Raw genomic sequence first — 18,842 nt, forward strand, 5'->3', positions numbered from 1 at the left:
AGGTCTCTCTGACCCCACTGCTCACATTAGCAGGAACCTCCTCCCCATCGGTAGTCCTACGTCACAGAACCCACCCTCAGAGCCTGGGGAGGGCGTGCCCACGCTGACAGGTCTCTAAGGGAGCAGAGCACGTCCCCAGTTCCCAGTACCCTGTCCTCGCCCCTACCCTCACTTCTGGAGGCTAAGAAAGTGGCATTCAGAAGCATGCCCTTTGTGAGCTGTGCCCATGGAGGTGAAGTCTCCCATGGCATTTACACTTTATGAGACAGGCCTACAGACTGGCTGAAATCAGGCTCAAATTTCACCCAAGGCCCAGAGAGAGGGGAAAGCTACAGGCCTCAGGCTCCAAAGGAAGTCAAGCGACTTACAGGTGAGTGTTCTGGGCCCTCTCAGGGCAGGTGCTAGACTACTCTCTCCAGCCAGGCTTGGTCCCCAAAAGTGTGAGGGCCCAGGCATCAGGAACCCTGGTTCTGCCCAAAGCATAGGGTGGCTGTGGGTGGGTCATAGCCTCTCTAAGCCTCAGTTTCTCAATCTGGGGCCAGCCAATGTCCTGGCCCTCTACTTTTCTCTAATAAGGTCTGCCTGGCACCCTGCCTCCACCCATACTCTACCCCACAACACAGCTGAGTCAGCATGACCCACCTCCTTCTACCAGCCTGCTATGTGTGTGTGTGTGTGACTGACTGAGGGCAGGAGCTCAGGGCCTTAGCCAGGGGCCCCAGCAGACCAGAGCCCAGTCACAGTTGGGACCATTTCAGAGACAGGGTAAAACCTAAACATGCTGGTTCTTCCTGAACGAGAGCCCAGTGCCTGGAGCTCAGCCCTGTGGGCAGGGAGGCCTGTGTCTGCCCAGGCCCCAAGGTCCATCTACCCTCTCCCTCTGGCCGGGCCTCCTGCTGAGCGCCGGGCCTGGACAACTGCCCCGTGTCACACCTCCCTCGCCTCAGATCTATCTGAGCCCCTTCCCACTGCCAGGCTCATTTGGGCTCCAGGGCCTGCCCGTTCTCTTCCAGCTGGACACCTGGATACCTGCCTGCGTGAAGAGTAAGCAGTGAGGCCCACCCATCCCTAGGCATCTCCTCCAGGAAGCTCTGATTCATGCTGAGCCAACCAGCCTTCCCTGTTCTCTTGCTCTGGGCAAGGCCCTGAGCTGTGCCCCAAGAGGCCATCAGAGGCGGCAAAGACTTGGTCTCTGCTCCCAGTCAGGGGGTCCCAGGCTTGTGACAAAATGGAGTGCTGGTGGAACAGGGAAGAGCAGTGGGCCGCGGGTGTCAAGGAAGGTCCAGCTAGGTCTGGATGAGTCTTTGCCAGGTAGAACTGTCCAAGATGGCACCTGGGTAAAGAGTGGTGGGTGGCATGACCCACTGAGGCAGGAAGCCTGGGACAGGCAGAGGGTGGCTTCCAGGAGGTGACTGAATGTGTGAGTCTGGAATTAGGGGTGGGGGAAGGTGGCCTGGGACACAGGTTGGTGAAATCAGGGGAGATCCAGGGCCCCTGGAGATGGTGGCTGCAGAGAAGAGGCGGCAGGTGGGCAGCCCCTGGGTGGCCAGAGAAACTGGGGGCTGGGGGAGAAGGAGTGTGTGTGGTGAGAGGAGACGTGACACTGGCTGGGCCTCTCAGCATGGCTGTGCGGTTAAATGAGGCTGGGGCAGCATGGGGCTCAGTCTGCGCCACCAAACGTCAGCGATTACTATAATCGCCCCATTCTCCCTGTTCTTCCTGGTCTTCCAGGTCCCAGCCCCTCTTTCTCCCTTCCAAGAACTCCAACGGCTCCCCTTACTGAGCCCTGTCCTGTGTGCCAGGCCCCAGGCACATACATCACAGCACGTCCTCCTTTCCCTCACGTCCACCTCCTCTGAGCCTGGCCAGGAGAAGGGAGCATGCCCATTCCCCGAAGGGAAACCTGGGCTCAGAGGAGGAGAGGTCAGGGAGATGGGCAGGTGCCAGCTGTGGGAGTGCAGGGAGAGAACTTCCTAGCTATCCTTCTGTGCCTCAGTTTCCTCTCTGTAAAATGGGAATCACTTCAGTGCCACTCTCAGGGTGGCTGTGATGTGAGTGAAGGCGGGGAGCAGTGCAAGGCCCAGAGGAAGCCGGGGCTAAGGGTTAACCCTTGCTGTGCTCACTGGGCCTGGAGCTCTGCTCTGTTGAACTCAGGGGCCCCTGGAACGGGCTGGCTGCAAGTCTGCTGTCCAGCACCTTCAGGAGGGAAGAGTCCACCTGGAATGGCTGCTGAGCTACATATCTGAGCCCTGTGCCGACCTCAGGCCTGCCCTGCTCCTGCCTCAGGGCCCTGGACTGGGGCTTCGCAGGTCTCTGCCTGTGGCCCGGACTTGGCTCATGATTGCATGGCCTGGGGTGCGCCTCTGCTCTTCTCAGGGCCTCACTTCTTCCTCTGTAAGTGGGGAGAGCTGCCTGATAGGGCGGTGGGAGGACTCACTGCACAGGGCTGACTGGAAAGCACCCTGCAAACTGTAAAGTGGTGTCACTTATGGTGAGGAGCAACAGGCTGCCAGCGGGAGTGGCCTCAGTGCACTGAGACCCTGAGGAAGCAGGGGATGATCACGGCTGGGGGGACTTAAGGGGACGGCAGAGGCTGGAAGCCCCCCTGAAGGAGGCAGGGCAGGAGTGGGGCTTCCTGTGCCGTCTGGTCCAGGGTCCAGCACATCCCACACTTCTAGCCTCTGCCCTGTGCTATGACACTGGTGGCCCAGGGGATAAGCCAGTGAAGAGGGCAGAGGTGGGCTCTGCCTCAGTAGGGTTCACAGCAACCGGATGACCCGGGAGGTTCCTCACAGCCCAGGTTTGAATCATCTGTGTTCAGCAGACTAACTCCCTAAAATGTCCAGGTCTTAATCCCCTGTGACCCTATGTGGCAAAAGGAACTTTGCAGATGTGACAAATTAAGGATTGTGAGATGAGAGAGCATCCTGGATTATCTGGGTGGGTCCAGTGTGGTCAGAAGGGTCCTTAAAAGTGGAAGAAGGGGGTCAGAGAAAGAGACGTGGTGACAGAAGCAGGGACAGAGAGACATATGCTGTTGGCTTTGAAGATGGATGAAGGGCCACGAGCCGAGGAATGTGGGCGCCTCTAGAAGCTGGAAAAGGCAAGGAAATGGATTCACCCCTAGAGCCTCTGAAAAAAATGCAACCTTTGCCGACACCTTGATTTTAGCCCAGTGAATCTCAAGTCAAATTTCTGACCTACAGAATATAATACATTTATGTTGTTTTAAGGCACCAATACTGTGGTGACTTGTTAACAGCAGCAGCAGGAAACGAAGATGGCATCTACCCTAAGCATACCTGTGGGAGAGGAACTGACTTCAGACCTGGGGTGGGCCAGGTGCCTCGCAGCGTCTCTCCAGTTGCGCTGCGAGTGGGGGCCCGGGGGGCCTGTGGTAAACTCAGCCTAGTACTCAGATGTTTCACACAAGAATGTCAGCCAGATAATGAAACTGATCACTCCAACCCTTAAATCCAAACATTTTAACTGATTTTAATGGGGATCTAAAATTGATGACATATTTTGAGGCTTCTTTAAAGGAAACATAACTGCCTGTTCTCACCTTGTGCTCAGGGACTTGCAGTGATTAGAAACAGCAATGACTGGCTGCAACTGAGACCCCAAGGGTGGGGCAGGGCCACTTGGCCCCGAATGGCCCCAGGCTGAGGCGCTCCGGAGCACCCAGCCCCCCAGCTCTCTGGAGGGTGTTATTCCACCCACACTCTAGACTGACAACAACTGTGTCTACCACCTGCAGCGCTCCGCTCCTGACCCCTGCGGCCCTGTCCCCTTCTGTGGAGCCAGAATCCCGACTGCAGCCTCCTGAGCCACTGCAGGCCTTGAGCGCCTGAGTGACCACTTTACCCCTCGGAGCCCCATGTCCTCCCTGTGCTTTACAGAGACAGCCTTCTCTACCTCCCCGTGCCAACCGGGCTGGAGCCTCCCAGGGCCCCAGGAAAGCAGCCAGTGCCATAATTAGTGGGGGCGACACTGCAGGATTTCAGTCAGTGCTTGTGCTCGTGGTTCCAAACTCGGGAACCAAACACCAGCTCTTGGGTAAACAAGGAGCAGGCAGGTTCTAAGAGAGGAGCAGAGAGGCTCAAATGAGGAAGAGGGCCCAGGTTTCAGTTCATACATCTTGGTTCCTGGCTCGCGGCCGTGTTAAGAGGTGAGGCTGCTGGCAGATGTCTAAGGGACCTGTGCCCTTTGTGGTCTGGGCACAAACTATTTCTGAAATAATTCTGAGTCAAATGGCCTATAATAGCACAAGGCACCTAACTACTCCTCCATTTGGGGGAAGGTAAACTGGAGCACGAAGCCACTTACCCTCCCTGAGAAAGAGAAGGGGTCTCACCCCGAGCCTAGGGCCAGCCTATTGCCGACGTGTGGTCATCATGGAGAGTGGCAATGCGCACGGCTCATGGAACTCCACGGGGCTGGAAGGGCTGCCCTGCAGCCACTCACCTCTGGAGAGGAGAGGGGGCGCTCTCTCAGGCCTTTCCTGCCCACCCTGACAAGCCCCATCAACACAGGGGATAACTGGCGTCCCACGGCTGACAGACATGGGCCAGGCCATCTCAGCCACCAGGGGACTGTAGCACGTGTCCCCTGCTCTGGCGGAACCCTGCCCGTGACTACACGGCACTGCTCTCATCAGATCATTCCGGGCATGCCGGTACCCCAGACTTCTCTCACAACAGTCGCTCGTCCTGGTTCTCTCAGGAGGAGCTGGCCAGCGCAGGAGTCAAGGGCACAGACTCTGGAGCCGGGCGGCCCAGGGTCTGACCTTGCTGGGAAACTCCAGCATCTCACCTTCCTCTTCTGCTACTGGGCCAAAGAACGAGGCCCTTCCCCCTCTGCCTGATCTGCCCCCGTCCCCTCCCAGGACCTAAAACAGGGCTCAAGCGGCCCATCGGTCCCAGGATCCAGTGGGATAAACTGCCTGTGCTCCCTCCCACAGGCCAATGACACTGACCCAACTCTGATTCCCTTCACCATCCAGGCTGCTCTCTCCATGCAGGGGCTGGGCTCTGAGTGCAACGCCCCAGGTGTGATCTGACCAGCACAGCACAGGACGGATATCGTTATCTCCCTTGTTCTCCATTCCTTGCCTATATTAATACAGCCTGGGAGCAGCCAGGCCTCACTGGGGCTACTAGTTAGGGCTTGAAGGCCTAAGTCTGTATCACACGGGCTGCTCTCAGAGGAGACAGGTACTAAGAATTATGAGCTCCTGAGGGAGGGCTCACCTGTGCTCTAGATAGTGCCTTTCACAGAAGCCTCTGAGGATGGTTACCAAGTTCTGGGTGTGGAGCCTTGGCTATTGGCTCTTGTCCCCTGTTCTAAGTATTGTAGGGAGACCAGAGGAGGAGAGGTCTCTTCTGTCTGTAGGCCAGGACAGGCTCTAAGGGGGTGTGGTGGGGATTTCTATAATCAGAAAGGTGGGAACGCAGGGGGCCACGCCTGGGCTCCTTTGAGGTCCATATGAGGACCACGAAGCTAGGTGACCTATCTGGGATGTTCAGGCTCTGACTTCCATGGTCTTGTGACCCCGACAGTTAAGACGGTACACACAGCCACGACCTCTGGGCTAAGCTCAGCTATACAGGGTATTGTATAACCTTGGGCAAGCCAGGGCACCCCAATGAACCTCAGTTTCCTCCTCTGAGACAGGGGAAAGGCACTGCCTGGCCCCTCACTTCCCAAGTGCGAGCTTATTAGAATGCCACAAAGAAGGCTGTGACAATCCCAGGCATCCCTACTCCAGAGGTACTCCAGAGGCCTGGGCAGTTGCCGCCACCCTTGGCCAGCAACCCCAGAACTGTGGGCCGACTGAGGGAGAGAAGAATGAATGAGTGAGGGAGCAGACCTACTTTTCTGTTCTGTAGCCTGAGTGCAGGTGCAGAGCAGACATTTTCTCCTCCTCCTTCCTTTTTCTGCACACTGCCCAGGCTCAGCCATGCCAGCAGGCCTCCTGAGGCACCCTGAGTGGCACCAGGTGTTTCTGGGCGTACCTTCCTAGAGTCTAGATCCAGCCCAGGGATAGTGCTCAGAGCATAGCCAACCTCACACAGACCCACCCAAAGCAAGCGGGTGCCCAAGGAGGGACCATGGAAAAGTGGGCCAAGGCTGCAGCCCAGCAAGCTCAGGCCAGGGTCATTCATGGAGTTGGGAAGCCTTGGGGCCACAAGGGGCTGAGTGAGTCCTGCTTTCACCTGGGCCCGTGAGATGACCTTAACTAGGCTTCCCCACTCTGGGTAGCAGACTTCCCAACTATAAAGTGAGCAGGGCGGATTGGACGTCCCTGAGACCCCCACGCCCCAACCTAGAAGTGGCTTTTTTCCCCTGGATGTGGCTTTTCTCCTAGGTGTGGAGACGGACAAGGCACGTGCCACCTGAATTCCTGTTCTACACTGAGGCCCTCCTTTGCTTCTGTGTCTCAGTGCTGCTGGGCTGATCCTGCGATCCTAACTGCCAGTGTGGGTGTTCCCGCAAGCAGAGGAGGTTTACAGCCACATGCAGAGGCCACCTGACATGGCTCTGGGTTCTCTGCTACAAATACACAAAGAAATACATGTGTTTGATGAAGGGTAAAAACTTTAAAAAGGAAAAAGTGAGTTCACATCTGGAGTGCAGCCCCCCACACTCACACATGGCATGTGTGACCGCACACACAGGGACATACAGACACACACCCTACATGCCAGCACACACACTCACAGCCCGATACACCAGCACATACAAACTCAGATGTCCCACAACCAGGACACACCACACACACACACACAGACACAGACACAGACACACACACGAACAAAGGTGCAAGAACAACAAAGGAAGTGGAAGAAAAGTGTTACCCATGAGTAGCCGCCGTTTCACCCGCTTGTCCACATCAGCTACTGACGTGGCATTGAACTGAGAGCGCTCAATTGCAGCCTCATCCTTCTCTAAAACACAAGTAAGGGACAAACACGGAGCCGGTGGTTAATGAGAGCCCACTTCCCGCGGCCCAAGACAGTCAGCCTCTCGGCGTGGCGCACACAAAGCCAACACAGCATGCTGGGCCAGCGCGGTGTCCTCGCCAAGGGGCTAATCCCAGGAACCTCCAAGGTGGGCGTGTTCAGGGCAGAGCAAAGAGGCAGCAGGGTGGGAGGGGGATGCAGAAAAGGGCATGACCACAAAAAGACACAGATGGGACACAGGGCCCATCTGCAAGCAAATAGAGGAGGCGGCTGAGGTCAGAGTGGACCATCTGCAGAGGGCCACAGAAGCAGACAGCCCCACCTTGGTGCTCAGGAAGACATAAGCCATTATAGACACCCCCGGCTCAAGCTGGAGAGGCAGGCACAGGACAAGGCACAGGACAAGGGGACAGGGCTGCGAGGTCCGGTGATGGATGCGCCTGGACGGCAAATGCCCTGTCTCAAGGGCGTGACAGTGTGTCAAACACTCATGCAAATTAAGAACAAACATACGAAGGAACAAAAGCACACACACAACAGTGGAACCCATCAGACAGACACAGAAAAACCAGGGATCGATTTGGGCAGCGCTGGTTGCCTGCTTGTCTATAGAGGACTAGAGCTAGACATTCAAGTGCTCAACGAGGGGTTGCAAAGAGGGGTCAGTCTGTTGAGGAGCGTGCAGAGGGAGACGGCCAGGCAGGCTGGGGAGCGTTCTGGCCGCTCGGCACGAAGCCACGCCAAGAAGCTTCTTGAGGAGGAGTGCGTGAGGTTAGCTGGTTGTGTATCTTGCTCCGTGGGAGGTGTGTGGAACCTCAGGAGGAGTGAGCAAAGTCAGATGAAGGGTCTCCTGGCCAGCAGGGAGCAACAGCTCAGGAGCTGGTCTGGTCTGGGAAAGGATTCTCAGGGGGGTGGGAGGGAAGTTACATTAGAAAGTAGAGCCAAGCAGGGACCTTCACATGCAGCAGACACTAAAAGATAAAAAACAAGGAAGGATGAGTCAGGTGGACAAAGACAAGATGTGTTAGACGAGGCTGGGGGGGGTGGTCTGGCCCAGCAGCTGTTTGCGCTGGCCCATGGCCGGCAGAGGCTGCAGAGGCAAACACTGAGGGGGACCCCAGCAGACAAGACAGGAAGGGGCTGGTGGGCCTGGGAGAGCCCCCATCAGGACAGCGGAGACAGGCAGAGAGGCGGGACAGGAGGTTCTAGATGGGATCAGGCTGCAATAGAGACACTGGTCTGAGATCGGGTTTTGCTTTGAATTTTTTTTTCGGTTGTTTGGTTTGGTTTGGCTTTTGGCTCTGAAAATAATTAATGAACGTCAGTTATCAGACAAGACAGGCAATCAGGGACCATCACCAGAAAAGCAGGAGGAATGAGATAAAATGAAACCAAAAACGGCTGTCTGAGAGGAGAGACCACACAGAGGAAGGGAGAACCAGGCAGGCAGCAGCTGGGATGACAGCCCTGGACCAGGAGGGGACCGCTGGGGCCCCGCCAGGCGCCTCTGCCCACCTCCCAGGACACGAGGGAGCAGAGTCACAGGGGACAGGACGCAGCAGCAAACTCTGGGCCTCATGGCTTTGCTCGCTTGCCAACCCCTTTTCTGTTACTTGAAAATCCCTCAAGAAATATCTTCTGAGTTGATAATAAGAAATGGGGCCTTTTGTTTTCTTTTTAATAAATATGATAACTGACCTGTGGATTTCTAAAGTTTTCCAGCATTAAAGAGAAAGAAGAGGATGAACTCTGGGCACCAACTTTGAAATTCCTCTTTTTCTCAGTTAAAAAATTTGCCTATATTTTTGAGTGGGCAAAAAACCTACTCGTGAGTATAGCATGAGATAATCACAAATATTCAAGCTTCCCCTTGGAAATAAGGACCAGGAGGAAGGAGGTATCGAGACTCCATGTAACAGGTGAGGTGACGGGAGAGGGCATCGCTGAGCAGAATGAACTCCAGGAGGGAGAGGAAGTCTGGTGAGAACCCCGTTAGCTCAGGAATGGAAAGCAGTTAACAACCCAGAGCCCCCCAGGACCCACACCAGCCCACGTCCCCTGGTGTTCTAGACAACGAAGACCGAAGGCAGTTTTCTGAGGAAAGCTCCTGGTTTTCCAGATTGCTGCGGGCAGCGCATGTCAGGAATGGGGCCGTTAGGCAGGTTAAATGCATCTGACTGTGTTTCCGTATTAGGGGAGGAAACACCTGTGCTTCAGGAACAGAAGCAGCCCTCCTTAGGCACACACACCTTCCTCCCCGCTGTGGACCACGTGCCTGCAACCACCCCCGACGCCAAGGACCAAGACCCACAGCAAACCTGCAGTGACACAAAGCAGAGGCCCTTGGTCCTGGTGGCTGAGCGACCCTGACTAAGTCTCCACAGAAAGTTTCCCTTGGGAATGCCTGCCAGCCCCTTTAGTACTGCAAGGCGTTCCTATTCTGTTTCCCTTAAGCTTCCTTCTTGGAAACGGGGACACGGCGGGGTGCTGGCTGATGTCAAGGCCACATGGTACACCCCACGGTGGGCTGGGTGGCACAAGAGCGCTCGTGCACGGCAAGGGCGCCAACTTACCAATGCATGTCCGGCCGTCCGAGTGGAGGGCGTACTTCTGGTGGCAGCCACACATGGGGCCTGTGTCCGTGTCCTCACAGCTGTGCTGGCAGCCTCCGTTTCCATAGTTACAGGTTACTAGTTAGGCCCAAAGTGTACATACGTGTGTATAAACAGAACGATAACAAAAACAATTAGCTTATTGGTGTTGGTTGTGTCTTGTAAGGGATGGGGGAGGGAAGTGAGGGCACAAGATAGTCAGTGACTAGACACACATCTCCCGAGACTTCAGCCCCTCGAGGTCTTGGGTGGAACTGCTCCCTCCCTAGAGGTGAACTGGGGTGGGAAAGAGAATGGACTTTGAGTCATCTGGGCTTCAAGCAGACAGCTGATGACTCAGATGGCGTTAGTTGAAGAAAGGGATAAGTTGGACAATTTTAACCTTCCTAGATTGCAAAAGACACTTTAAAATAGCCTGTCTCGATGCAGCAAATGTCTGTTAATACCCAGTATAGTCAGTAAGGTAAGGGGAGGGCGGGGGCCCGTGGTGAGAGGGGACCCTCGTTTCCTCAGTTCTTGCAGAGCTTTCTTTCCTCTGCTGACGTCCTGTGGTGTGAGGAAGGACATCCCCACGGATGTCCATTCTCTCCAAGTCCCAGCTGCCATCTCAAACTCTATCCCTTCAAAGCCCTAATCCTCCCTAGGCCATGTCCAAACAGACAGAACTTATGCAAATTCATGTCATCTGAGGAGCAGTTTTGAAAATGACCTTTTATTTCAGCATGTTACATAGTTTGTGATGCCTATGGCCTGGAGGAGCTGGTGCCGGTCAGCCCAGAATCTTAAGATGTTTCGCAGCATCAGCAACCTGGGTCGGCTGAAATAGGGCTGAACAAAAAGAAGCCAGTCTGAAGTAGGAAAAATGATAAGTTCAAGTTTATTTAAAAGGAAAGACACTGTCATCACTTTCCAGGCAAGGGCTATCCCTAAGGGAGATGCCCGATCTCTGCAGGAGGGGTTACCGCAGGCCCTGCTCTACTCCGTAAGACAACAGAGAGCCTGTCATCTGTATGCAAATGGCGCACCAGGGCCTCGCGGACAGGGCGTCCTCTTGGATAACAGCCTTTGTCCAGAATTCTATCTACTCTCTTGATTTCCTGGCAAAACTTTAATAACAATCCAATATGCAAAAATAAATCTCAGAGCAACCACAGTCAGAGGGGCTGAGAATTCCAAATTGGCAGAGTCTGAATTAATGATGTTCTAGCAGGTTGACCCATGAGCAGGGCTTGTACCAGAGGGAAGTCATTTGGTGGCAACTCCCTGGTGAATGATTCCAAGCATTTCAGAACTGAGTTCCGCAGCTGCATTTCCCAGGAATGTCTCCTTTCACCCAGAGAGCAGCACGGAGCCTCCAGGGGCACTGTGCGGAGTGACGGTGGCCCTGTCAGCCTGGATACATGCAGTCTCCCTGCCAGCTGAGGAGCAAGGACATAAAGAGAATGGTTCCTGCTCAGTGTCCCAGATGCCGTCCTCGGCAGACAGAGGCTCTAACGGGCTGCCTCTTTCACAGGGAGCTAACGACTGTCCGAAGGAGGGCCTGAACATCCAGGGTGAAATTTCAAGGACCTGCAGAACTCCTTCAAGAAACACAAATGGGGCTTTGAGCACAAAGCCCTCGGCCCCTTCTCCACAGAAGCATCTCTTTTCTTAGCATTCCTGGGAGCCTGGCAGATGGGAGTTCACACTCATCTCTGAAATGGGAAGGGCCCCAGGGAAGCCAAGGGTTCCAGGGGCTGCCACTTAGCATGGATCTCAGGTGAGGGGAGAGACCCAGGCAGACCCCTGCCTTGGGCTGGCCGCCACGTGCCTTTCCAGACTGAGAAAAGCCCCATTTCAGAGTGGGCAGGGGTGGAGCCGGTGAGGAGGTAGTGAGAATGTTCCAGACAGTTCTTCCAAAGCTCTGGGTTCCAGGAGATTGGCTGCACCTGTAAGCGACTCTGAGGACACACCTGTCTGACGCAACTCAAGGGAGGGCCATGCTCAGGGTCCCTCACTCCCTCCACATAGGTGTTTGTGCTCTCACGGCCCCCCGAGGGCGGAGCACGCCAGCACCTGGAAAGCCTGCAGCTTGTAGGCTCTGTGGAAACAGAAATAAACATCTGAGCCCCAAGCTCTGGGAGGATCAAGAGAAGGATGGAGAAACCTCCTCTGGCCCTGGACTAGCCCTGGGCTCTGGAGGGATGAGAGACTTTAGGGCAGAGTCCTGTGGTCCCGCTGGTCCAGGGCGGCTGGCAGGGCCAGGCCTCAGCTCCCAGCCCAAGTCCAGATGCAGAACTTCCTGCACCTCCAGTGCCCGTAAAGGTTAGAATGAAAGTCTCAGGGCTAATGTTCTACTAAGCCCGGCACACTGACCACACAGAAGGAACCGGAGCTGACTGGCCGGACAGTTATCTGTGCAAGCCCTTCACAGGAGCACTGCGGGGCCAAGATTGGCAGCAGACTCTCCGCACGCCTTGGCAGTACCCAGCGCCTAGCGAGGAGGGTGGGGCTGCTGTTTCTCACTCCAGCAAACGTCCAGGCTTAGCTCTTCTTTGTCCGGGTGTCTTACCACTCACGGAGCGCCGCCTGTTGCTGACCTCTCAGACCGTGTTGGCCCCTCAGGAGATGCTCTCTGAACAAACTGTCCCCTTGTAGCACTTGTCCCAGACAGAATTAAAGAAGCAGGTGGCGAGTCAGTCAGTCCAGCCACGTTCCATGGCACGGCTTGAAGCCCTCTTCCCAGCACCCAGCTCAGGGCTTGGCCAAAGCGGGTATCAGCTAGTCTGACTAAAGGGAAGCATCTTCCTTCTGGCCGAGCCTGTCAATGAGCCTGCCCACTTCACATATGCTTGTCCTTGGCCTTTGTCCTGAGGAAGCTTCCCAACAGGGAGGACTGGGAAAGCTGGAATTAATCATTTTCTGTTCTGAAAGTTGCCAGGTGGCAGAAGGTTTCTCTGGAGCTAAAGGAATCCTCCTGGTATAGAGGAGAGGAGGCCTGGCTGGAGTCCTGGGGCTGGGGCTGGGCATTTCTTGGTCAGCACTGTCCCTGTTTGGTCCTGCCCTTGGTGACAGCATACATGTTTCTCTTTGCTATCCCAGAGGAAAGACCAGGAGCAAAGACGAAGGCTGGTTTACATCTTGGACCATACCCGGGCAGAAGGAAGTGTCTTCATTGTGGGGAATGGACAAATCATGAGTGGGGCTGCAGCAGGAGCTCCTGGGAGACAGGGACTGCGTCTGATACACGTGAGCCCTCAAGGTCTTGGAGACAGTTTGAGGAGTCATGAGTTGGGAAAGGTGTGGCGAGTTACCCCAAGAAGAGCTGATGACAACTGAATCACAATGACTAAGGAAGGTGGACCAACAAGGGCCAGCTGTCTCCAGCGAATGAAGGATGGAAAGAAAGGCCATTTTCTTTATGAGAGCTGGTCAGCCTCAGTCTTCCGTTTCAATAGCTGGGTTGGGACCATTTTCTCTATTGAGAGTTGAACTGGACTCCTCCAAACCATTTCCTGCATCAGAAAGTGGGCCTGGCATGAAGCACTTTCTCTGATAGAGATGGGCAGTGCCCACACCAGCCTCCCTCAGCTCCTTGCAGACACAGGGCAAACATTACATCAATCTGCGTATCCCGGCTGCACTGGGCAGAGGCCACATCCCTCATCTCCCTACACAGCTGTTGGGAGGCTGCGCTGGGTCTGAAGCTTCTGAGGACTAGCTGAGTGTGTTTGGCTCCTGTCCTACTTGGTTTGCTGACTCCCATTCCTCCTGGGGAGCTGGGTGACCACGCGAAGAGGTGCATTTCACTCGAGTCCCGCAGGCTGACCTCCAAGCAGGTCCTGAAGTGGTATCTTCGGCCAGAGGCCTCATTGAACATAGATCTTCCAGGATATCACCATTTACAGTGAGCCCTGCAGGGGTAGACTGACAGTTCTGACCTTTGATCCTGGAAATAAAGTCAGCACAGCCCAGACTGGGACACAGCAGAACCAAGCTCCTTTTCTTCTTTATACCATCCTGTTACCAAGGGCTGCCCTGGACCATCAAGAAACCCATAGTCCCTGCATTCCCACTAGAGAGCTTAAGCTCAGGGCCAATGAGTCTCTGGGGTTGGGGGAAGGAAGGGGTTCCAATAAGCACTGGCGGGGCTATCACATGGGACCCTACATAAGATACAGCCCAGCTCTGGGGCCGTGGTGGTTGGTGGTGTTATGCTGGGTGGGGAAAACCCCAAGCCTGGGGTTCACAGGCCCCATCCCTTGTGCCTCCCCAGCCTCCTTCAGGGGCCCTGCCCTTCTTTCCACCTCGAGAGGCTGAGCCCTCCCTGGCTGATGTCCAGTACACTGGACAACCCCCCCCACAAAGCAATGGTAGGAGACGCGTGGGGATGTCTGACCCATTTGCCTCCATCTACCTACGTGTGCAGTCCTTCTGGTTTGGGGCAAGGTCAAAGCCGGGCCTGCAGTCGCAGGCCACCCCACCTTTGGGCGTCTCTCGGCAGATGTGGGCACAGCCATGGTCTTTGTTCATGCAGTTCATACCCTCTGGGAAGAGAGACAGACAAGAGAGAGGTTGGGGGCCAGGGAGAGAGGGAGAGAGAAAATTTCAGGATGAAAAGAGATAGCAAATGACACGTCACAATCCAATGGTGTGTTCTTGGGCTGCTGTTAGCACAGATACCACACACACACATGGGTGTGCGCCTTGCCATCCAGATGGAGTTCCCCTATGGGAGAGCCCGAGGACATGGTGCCCAGGACTAGAGCCAGGCCTTGCTCTGAGAGCTGCACTGTAAATGACCCCTGGGACTTACAGAGGAAACACTCTTGTCCTGTCAGATTATGGGGTCTGGTCTATGGAAATGCTTTTAGGCCAAGGCTCCAGACAGTTTCCCACTAAAGCAGGTGTGGGTGGCACTGAAACAATTTTCAGTTTGCATAGGGATGCTGCGTGCCCCGTGAGGCAGGCAGAGACTTTTGTTGCTGGCTGGGCCCAGAAGGAAGTGCTGATGGGTCAGGGTGCTGAGCGGGTGGGCTGCAGCCCTGAGCTCACATGCCCTGGCCCACCTCCAGTTGTCATATCTGGAGGCACGGTCAGTCCCACCTAGCCATCTCTGTCAGAGCTGGAAGTCAGGGCAGCAGAGGCTCGTCCTTGCCAGCCCCAGGGCCACCCCCTAAACAGCACATGACCTCCCAGCCGCCAGAGGGGGTCTCAGGATGTATCTGCTCATGGTAGTGCTCCCCAGAACCCACACAACCCTTGTCCCTATGCGCAGAGCCTTGCATGACCTGGCATCAGCCTCCAGCTCCATCCGCACGCCCCTCAGTTCTCAGAGAGCACATGCATCACTTGGCTCCTAATCTTAGCTGGAGATTCCTGCTGGTTGGCAGATGCTACTTTTTAAAGCAAAAATGTTTGCAAACCTCAGGTACCTTTTTCTCTGAGGCCTCATCTGAAAAGGGCAGTCAGTGACTGACCTCTCTGCTGGTTGGGAGATTTCAGGAAGGGGAGATGGCTACAGGGTGCCAGGGCTGGGCCAGCCCACTGCCTGCCGCAGTGCCTCCAGCTGCAGCTGCAGCAAGGCTCTTCCATCGGGAGCCTTGCCCATGTTGGCCTTTCCTGGCAGGCCCTTCCAGCTTGTCCTCCCGCTGGGCTTGGAAGCCCTGTCCTTCTCAAGGCCAGTCGATGCCCTGTCTCCTCTCCTCCCAGAGTCTCCACTGTGGCTTCCAACCCCGGACAGCCACAAGACCCCCTGCACGTTCTGGGGTCCCTTGTCCCCTATGAAGGCCAGTACCCCCTTCAGAGACATCTGCCCAGGGGCCCATGGTGCGCTGAGAGACACCACGAGGACTTGAACCAGAGCCTCGGACTATAAACCCCCGGGGGGCCTTGCTGAGTGCAGAGCTGAGCTGCCCATGGGTTTCAAGGGCAGGGACTACGGACCATTTGCCTCGGGTCTCTGGAGGCCTGGCCTCCACACCCTGCCCAGTCAGTGAACGCCGAGAATTAGGTTGAAACACGTCTGAGGGCACTGGTATGATTGGGGAGAACAAGGGTCCCCTGGGGTGGGCCACTTGGCCCCTGTCCTCAGTCAGCCACAGTTCCCAGGACATCACTCTCCCCCCAACGAAGACTTGACCTCTCCTCCCTGACTGCCTGGAGTGGTTTGGACCTCCTTCAGTTGACCCCAGTTGATGTTTATCTTCCTGGTGATTTGTGAGGAGTTTCCAGAATTTATGAGGTCAGGGGTCAAGTGAGAGGTTGTAGGCCACAAGTCCATCAAGAGGCTAACGGCAGATGAAAGGAAGAGCTGCAGGCTGCCCACATCAGCCCTGAGACCTGACTTCCGTGTCCCACCCGAGAAGGGCCGGCCTTGGACAGAGGGAAGGAACCCGCAGACGGGGACTCACAGGCGGCCTCCTTCTCCAGGTGGCTCACTGGCCTCCTGTTCAAGGTGAGGACTAGCTCAATCTTGACCTTGTCCCCTTTAAGCAGGGGCAGGGGGCAACTGAGAATTGACGTTATTTATTTATTTATTTTTACAAGACTGGGTTCAGAACAGCAGAGCAGAAACTTTATTCACTGATCAAGGAATGTGGGAGGAGAGCTTGTGCTCTAAAATGCCTTCTCCTAATTGACATATTTTTAAAAAGACAAACACCTGGCAGCTTCAATAAAGATACGAAAAAGTCTGAAGCCTGCACTTTGCTCAGCAGCCTCACCCCTGGTTCCATCTGACTTTACTAGTCTCATTACTCCTTCACCTTGATTTTCTTACTCATTCTAACCAAACTGCTACACTGACGTTGAGTATGACCAACTAACCGACAGCTGAATAAGCAAAGCGCTCAATGCCATGGCTCCTCACCGGAAGCTACAAGTTCATCTGGAGAGGGCTGCGCTTCCCTCTCACTAAAATCCAAGACGCCATGTGTGCGTGTCTGCAAAGTCGGGTGGGAGAAAGAGAGGGCATGCTGAGAGATGTTTAACAAGTGGCGGGGGCGGGGGGGGGGGTGGTTGGGGTGGGGACTGATTTGCAACATTTCCCAATTTCTGTGGGGTGAATACTCCAACCGCGTCTGATTTCAAGCTGCCAGGGAGACAACACTGAAGGTGGAGCTGGGAAGAATGTGCACAAGCCAGCCCCAGCACGTGGCTTTCTTAGAAAGGTCACTGTAAAGTCAGGCAGACGTGGGCATGAATCTTCTCAGAGAGGGAAGTGCCATATACGGTAGGTATTCAATCACTGAGACCAAATCTTTCTATGTGGGCACTGACTTCTGAAGGCCGGTGCCTTCTCTTGCAGATCTGGAGAAAGTGTGGCTCCTCATGGGGCCCTAGCTAGGCCAGACAGAGGCACGCTCTCAGGTCACTAAGACATATTCAATCTCTCATCAGGTCTGAGAGACTCTTGCCTGGCGAGGATTTGGCCACTGAGTTGTGGCCACCAAGCAGCCTCTCTGACCTCATCAATGGCTACTGTCAATGGTGGGCTGAGTCCAGGGTCACTCCCCCCCCCCTCCCGCCACTCCTTGCTCATTTGGTTTTGCGGCTCCCTGCTGCCCACAAATGCACAAAAGGCTGGTGTTCCAGCTTCTTCCCAGCTTCGTCTCTCACCACCTCCTATACTCCGTTGGCCTGCAATCCCACAATGCCTGCTGAGCATCCCCCAGAAGTGCCCCATCCACCCCTTGCTTCTCCCGTCTTCTACAAACAAAATCCTAGGCCTCTCTTAAACTCCACCACTTCTACAAAGCTTCCTGATTCTTGGGTTATAGTCCCCATGTCTCCCCTATGCCACCATGCCATGTTAATTTCCCAGGGTTGTCCTGTGGCTGGCACAGGACATTGATGCTGAATAAAGCAGATCTGTGCTTTCTTCCTAAGCTAGGAAGAACCCAAGGGCCCCTGATTAAGCTCAGGCTTATACATGATTAAGAAAGGGAGATTGAATTTCCATTCCCAGCCAAAGAATCACAATTTACAAGAAGCCCTGCTAATCATCACCAACCATAAATTTGTCACTGGGGAACTGATGCGGCCCTGAACCTTGGACACTAGATAGAGTACTAAGCTTTAGAAATCACTGTTTTCTCCAATATGATGGATTTCCATCAGGTGATCTTTATTTCTGAGAATCTAGACTTTAATAACGAGCCAAGTTGTCCTTGTTGTTTGCGGGCAAAGGATCACTTGGGGGAGTAATCTAGCATTCTAGTTCAAAGTTGAACGGTACTAAGCAGTGAAACCCGGAGCTGGGAAGGTGGACCCAAGTCCCCACCTGTGATTAGCCCGTTTCAATGGTCTTTACTTCAGTCCCTGCAACAAGTGTGGGAGAGGAGGGCGAGGCCTCCAGCCTCCACCTAAAGACCTGAGCCCAGGTCATGTTCGCGCTCCTCACTCAAGATCCACATAGGCTCTGAACACTTGGTCCCTCACCCAGCGGCCCCCAGAGACCCCTTTCTCTCTCCAGTGGAGGGAAGGTAGGGTGGGGTCACTGGCAGGTAAGCTTCAGGGCCTCTTTACATTCCTACATTACAGAGGAGCCCCAAAAGCTTCTGTTTATGTGCTATAGCTATTAATATTTACAAGCAGGGAAATTTATATTAATTCATTTAAAAATAGAAATTAAAAACTTATTACATGTCAACATTAATATATTTTTTATTAAAAACTACATTTTCCAAAAGAAGGGGCGAGTCAGCTGAGAGAAGAGCCCTTGCAGAGGCAAATGGGGGGGGGGGGTGGGTGGGTATGGATTCTCTTTTTTTGAGGAAGACTGGCCCTGAGTTAACATTCGTGCCCAACTTCCTCTACTTTATATGTGGGACCCCTGCCACAGCATTGCTTGACAAGCGGTGCGCAAATCCACGCCCAGGATCGGAACTGGTGAACCCTGGGCTGCTGAAGTGGAATGTGTGACTTAACCACTACGCCACCAGGCCAGTCCTAACAGATTCTTGTGTATATGGTTTGAACCCGTGGGTGTGCAGCTGGACCTGAAGTCACGGCCCCTGATTCTCCAGGCACTTGTCACCTTTTGCCTCCACCAGGATGAGGGGTGTTTCTGTTGGCTGTGCCTGCTGCAGACCGGATGCTACGGGGGGTGGTGGACTGGTGGTGATGCTCCAGTGGGTGTGCCTCGCTCTGTAAAAGGCTGAATGCCACTGTGTGCCTCCTCCAGGAAGCCCTCCTTGACCCCCATGCCCCAAGGGCCTCTGCACGCCTGTGCTCCCCTTGCCCCCAGCACTGATAGGGTGGCTATGTTGCTCCTCTCTGCTCT

The 18,842-nt window shown here is 54.8% G+C and overlaps 1 protein-coding gene across 7 annotated transcripts in view; it reads right to left on the minus strand.

Moving 5' to 3' along the window:
* The window catches only part of SCUBE1 (signal peptide, CUB domain and EGF like domain containing 1), a 135,616-nt gene that overhangs the window by 46,277 nt on the left and 70,497 nt on the right, over positions 1–18,842 (minus strand). For 5 of the 7 annotated variants that reach the window (XM_070600642.1, XM_070600647.1, XM_070600643.1 and 2 more), the window contains 3 exons: positions 13,978–14,103; positions 9,539–9,655; positions 6,861–6,950 (listed from right to left, as the gene is read on the minus strand). In XM_070600642.1, coding sequence (XP_070456743.1) covers positions 6,861–6,950; positions 9,539–9,655; positions 13,978–14,103 — 333 coding nt within the window. The remainder of the gene's footprint in view (positions 1–6,860; positions 6,951–9,538; positions 9,656–13,977; positions 14,104–18,842) is intronic. The other 2 variants (XM_070600644.1, XM_070600646.1) reach the window with 1 other exon arrangement.

Source organism: Equus przewalskii, chromosome 29 (genome assembly GCF_037783145.1).
Source record: "Equus przewalskii isolate Varuska chromosome 29, EquPr2, whole genome shotgun sequence".
In the NCBI taxonomy this organism is placed as follows: domain Eukaryota; kingdom Metazoa; phylum Chordata; class Mammalia; order Perissodactyla; family Equidae; genus Equus; species Equus przewalskii.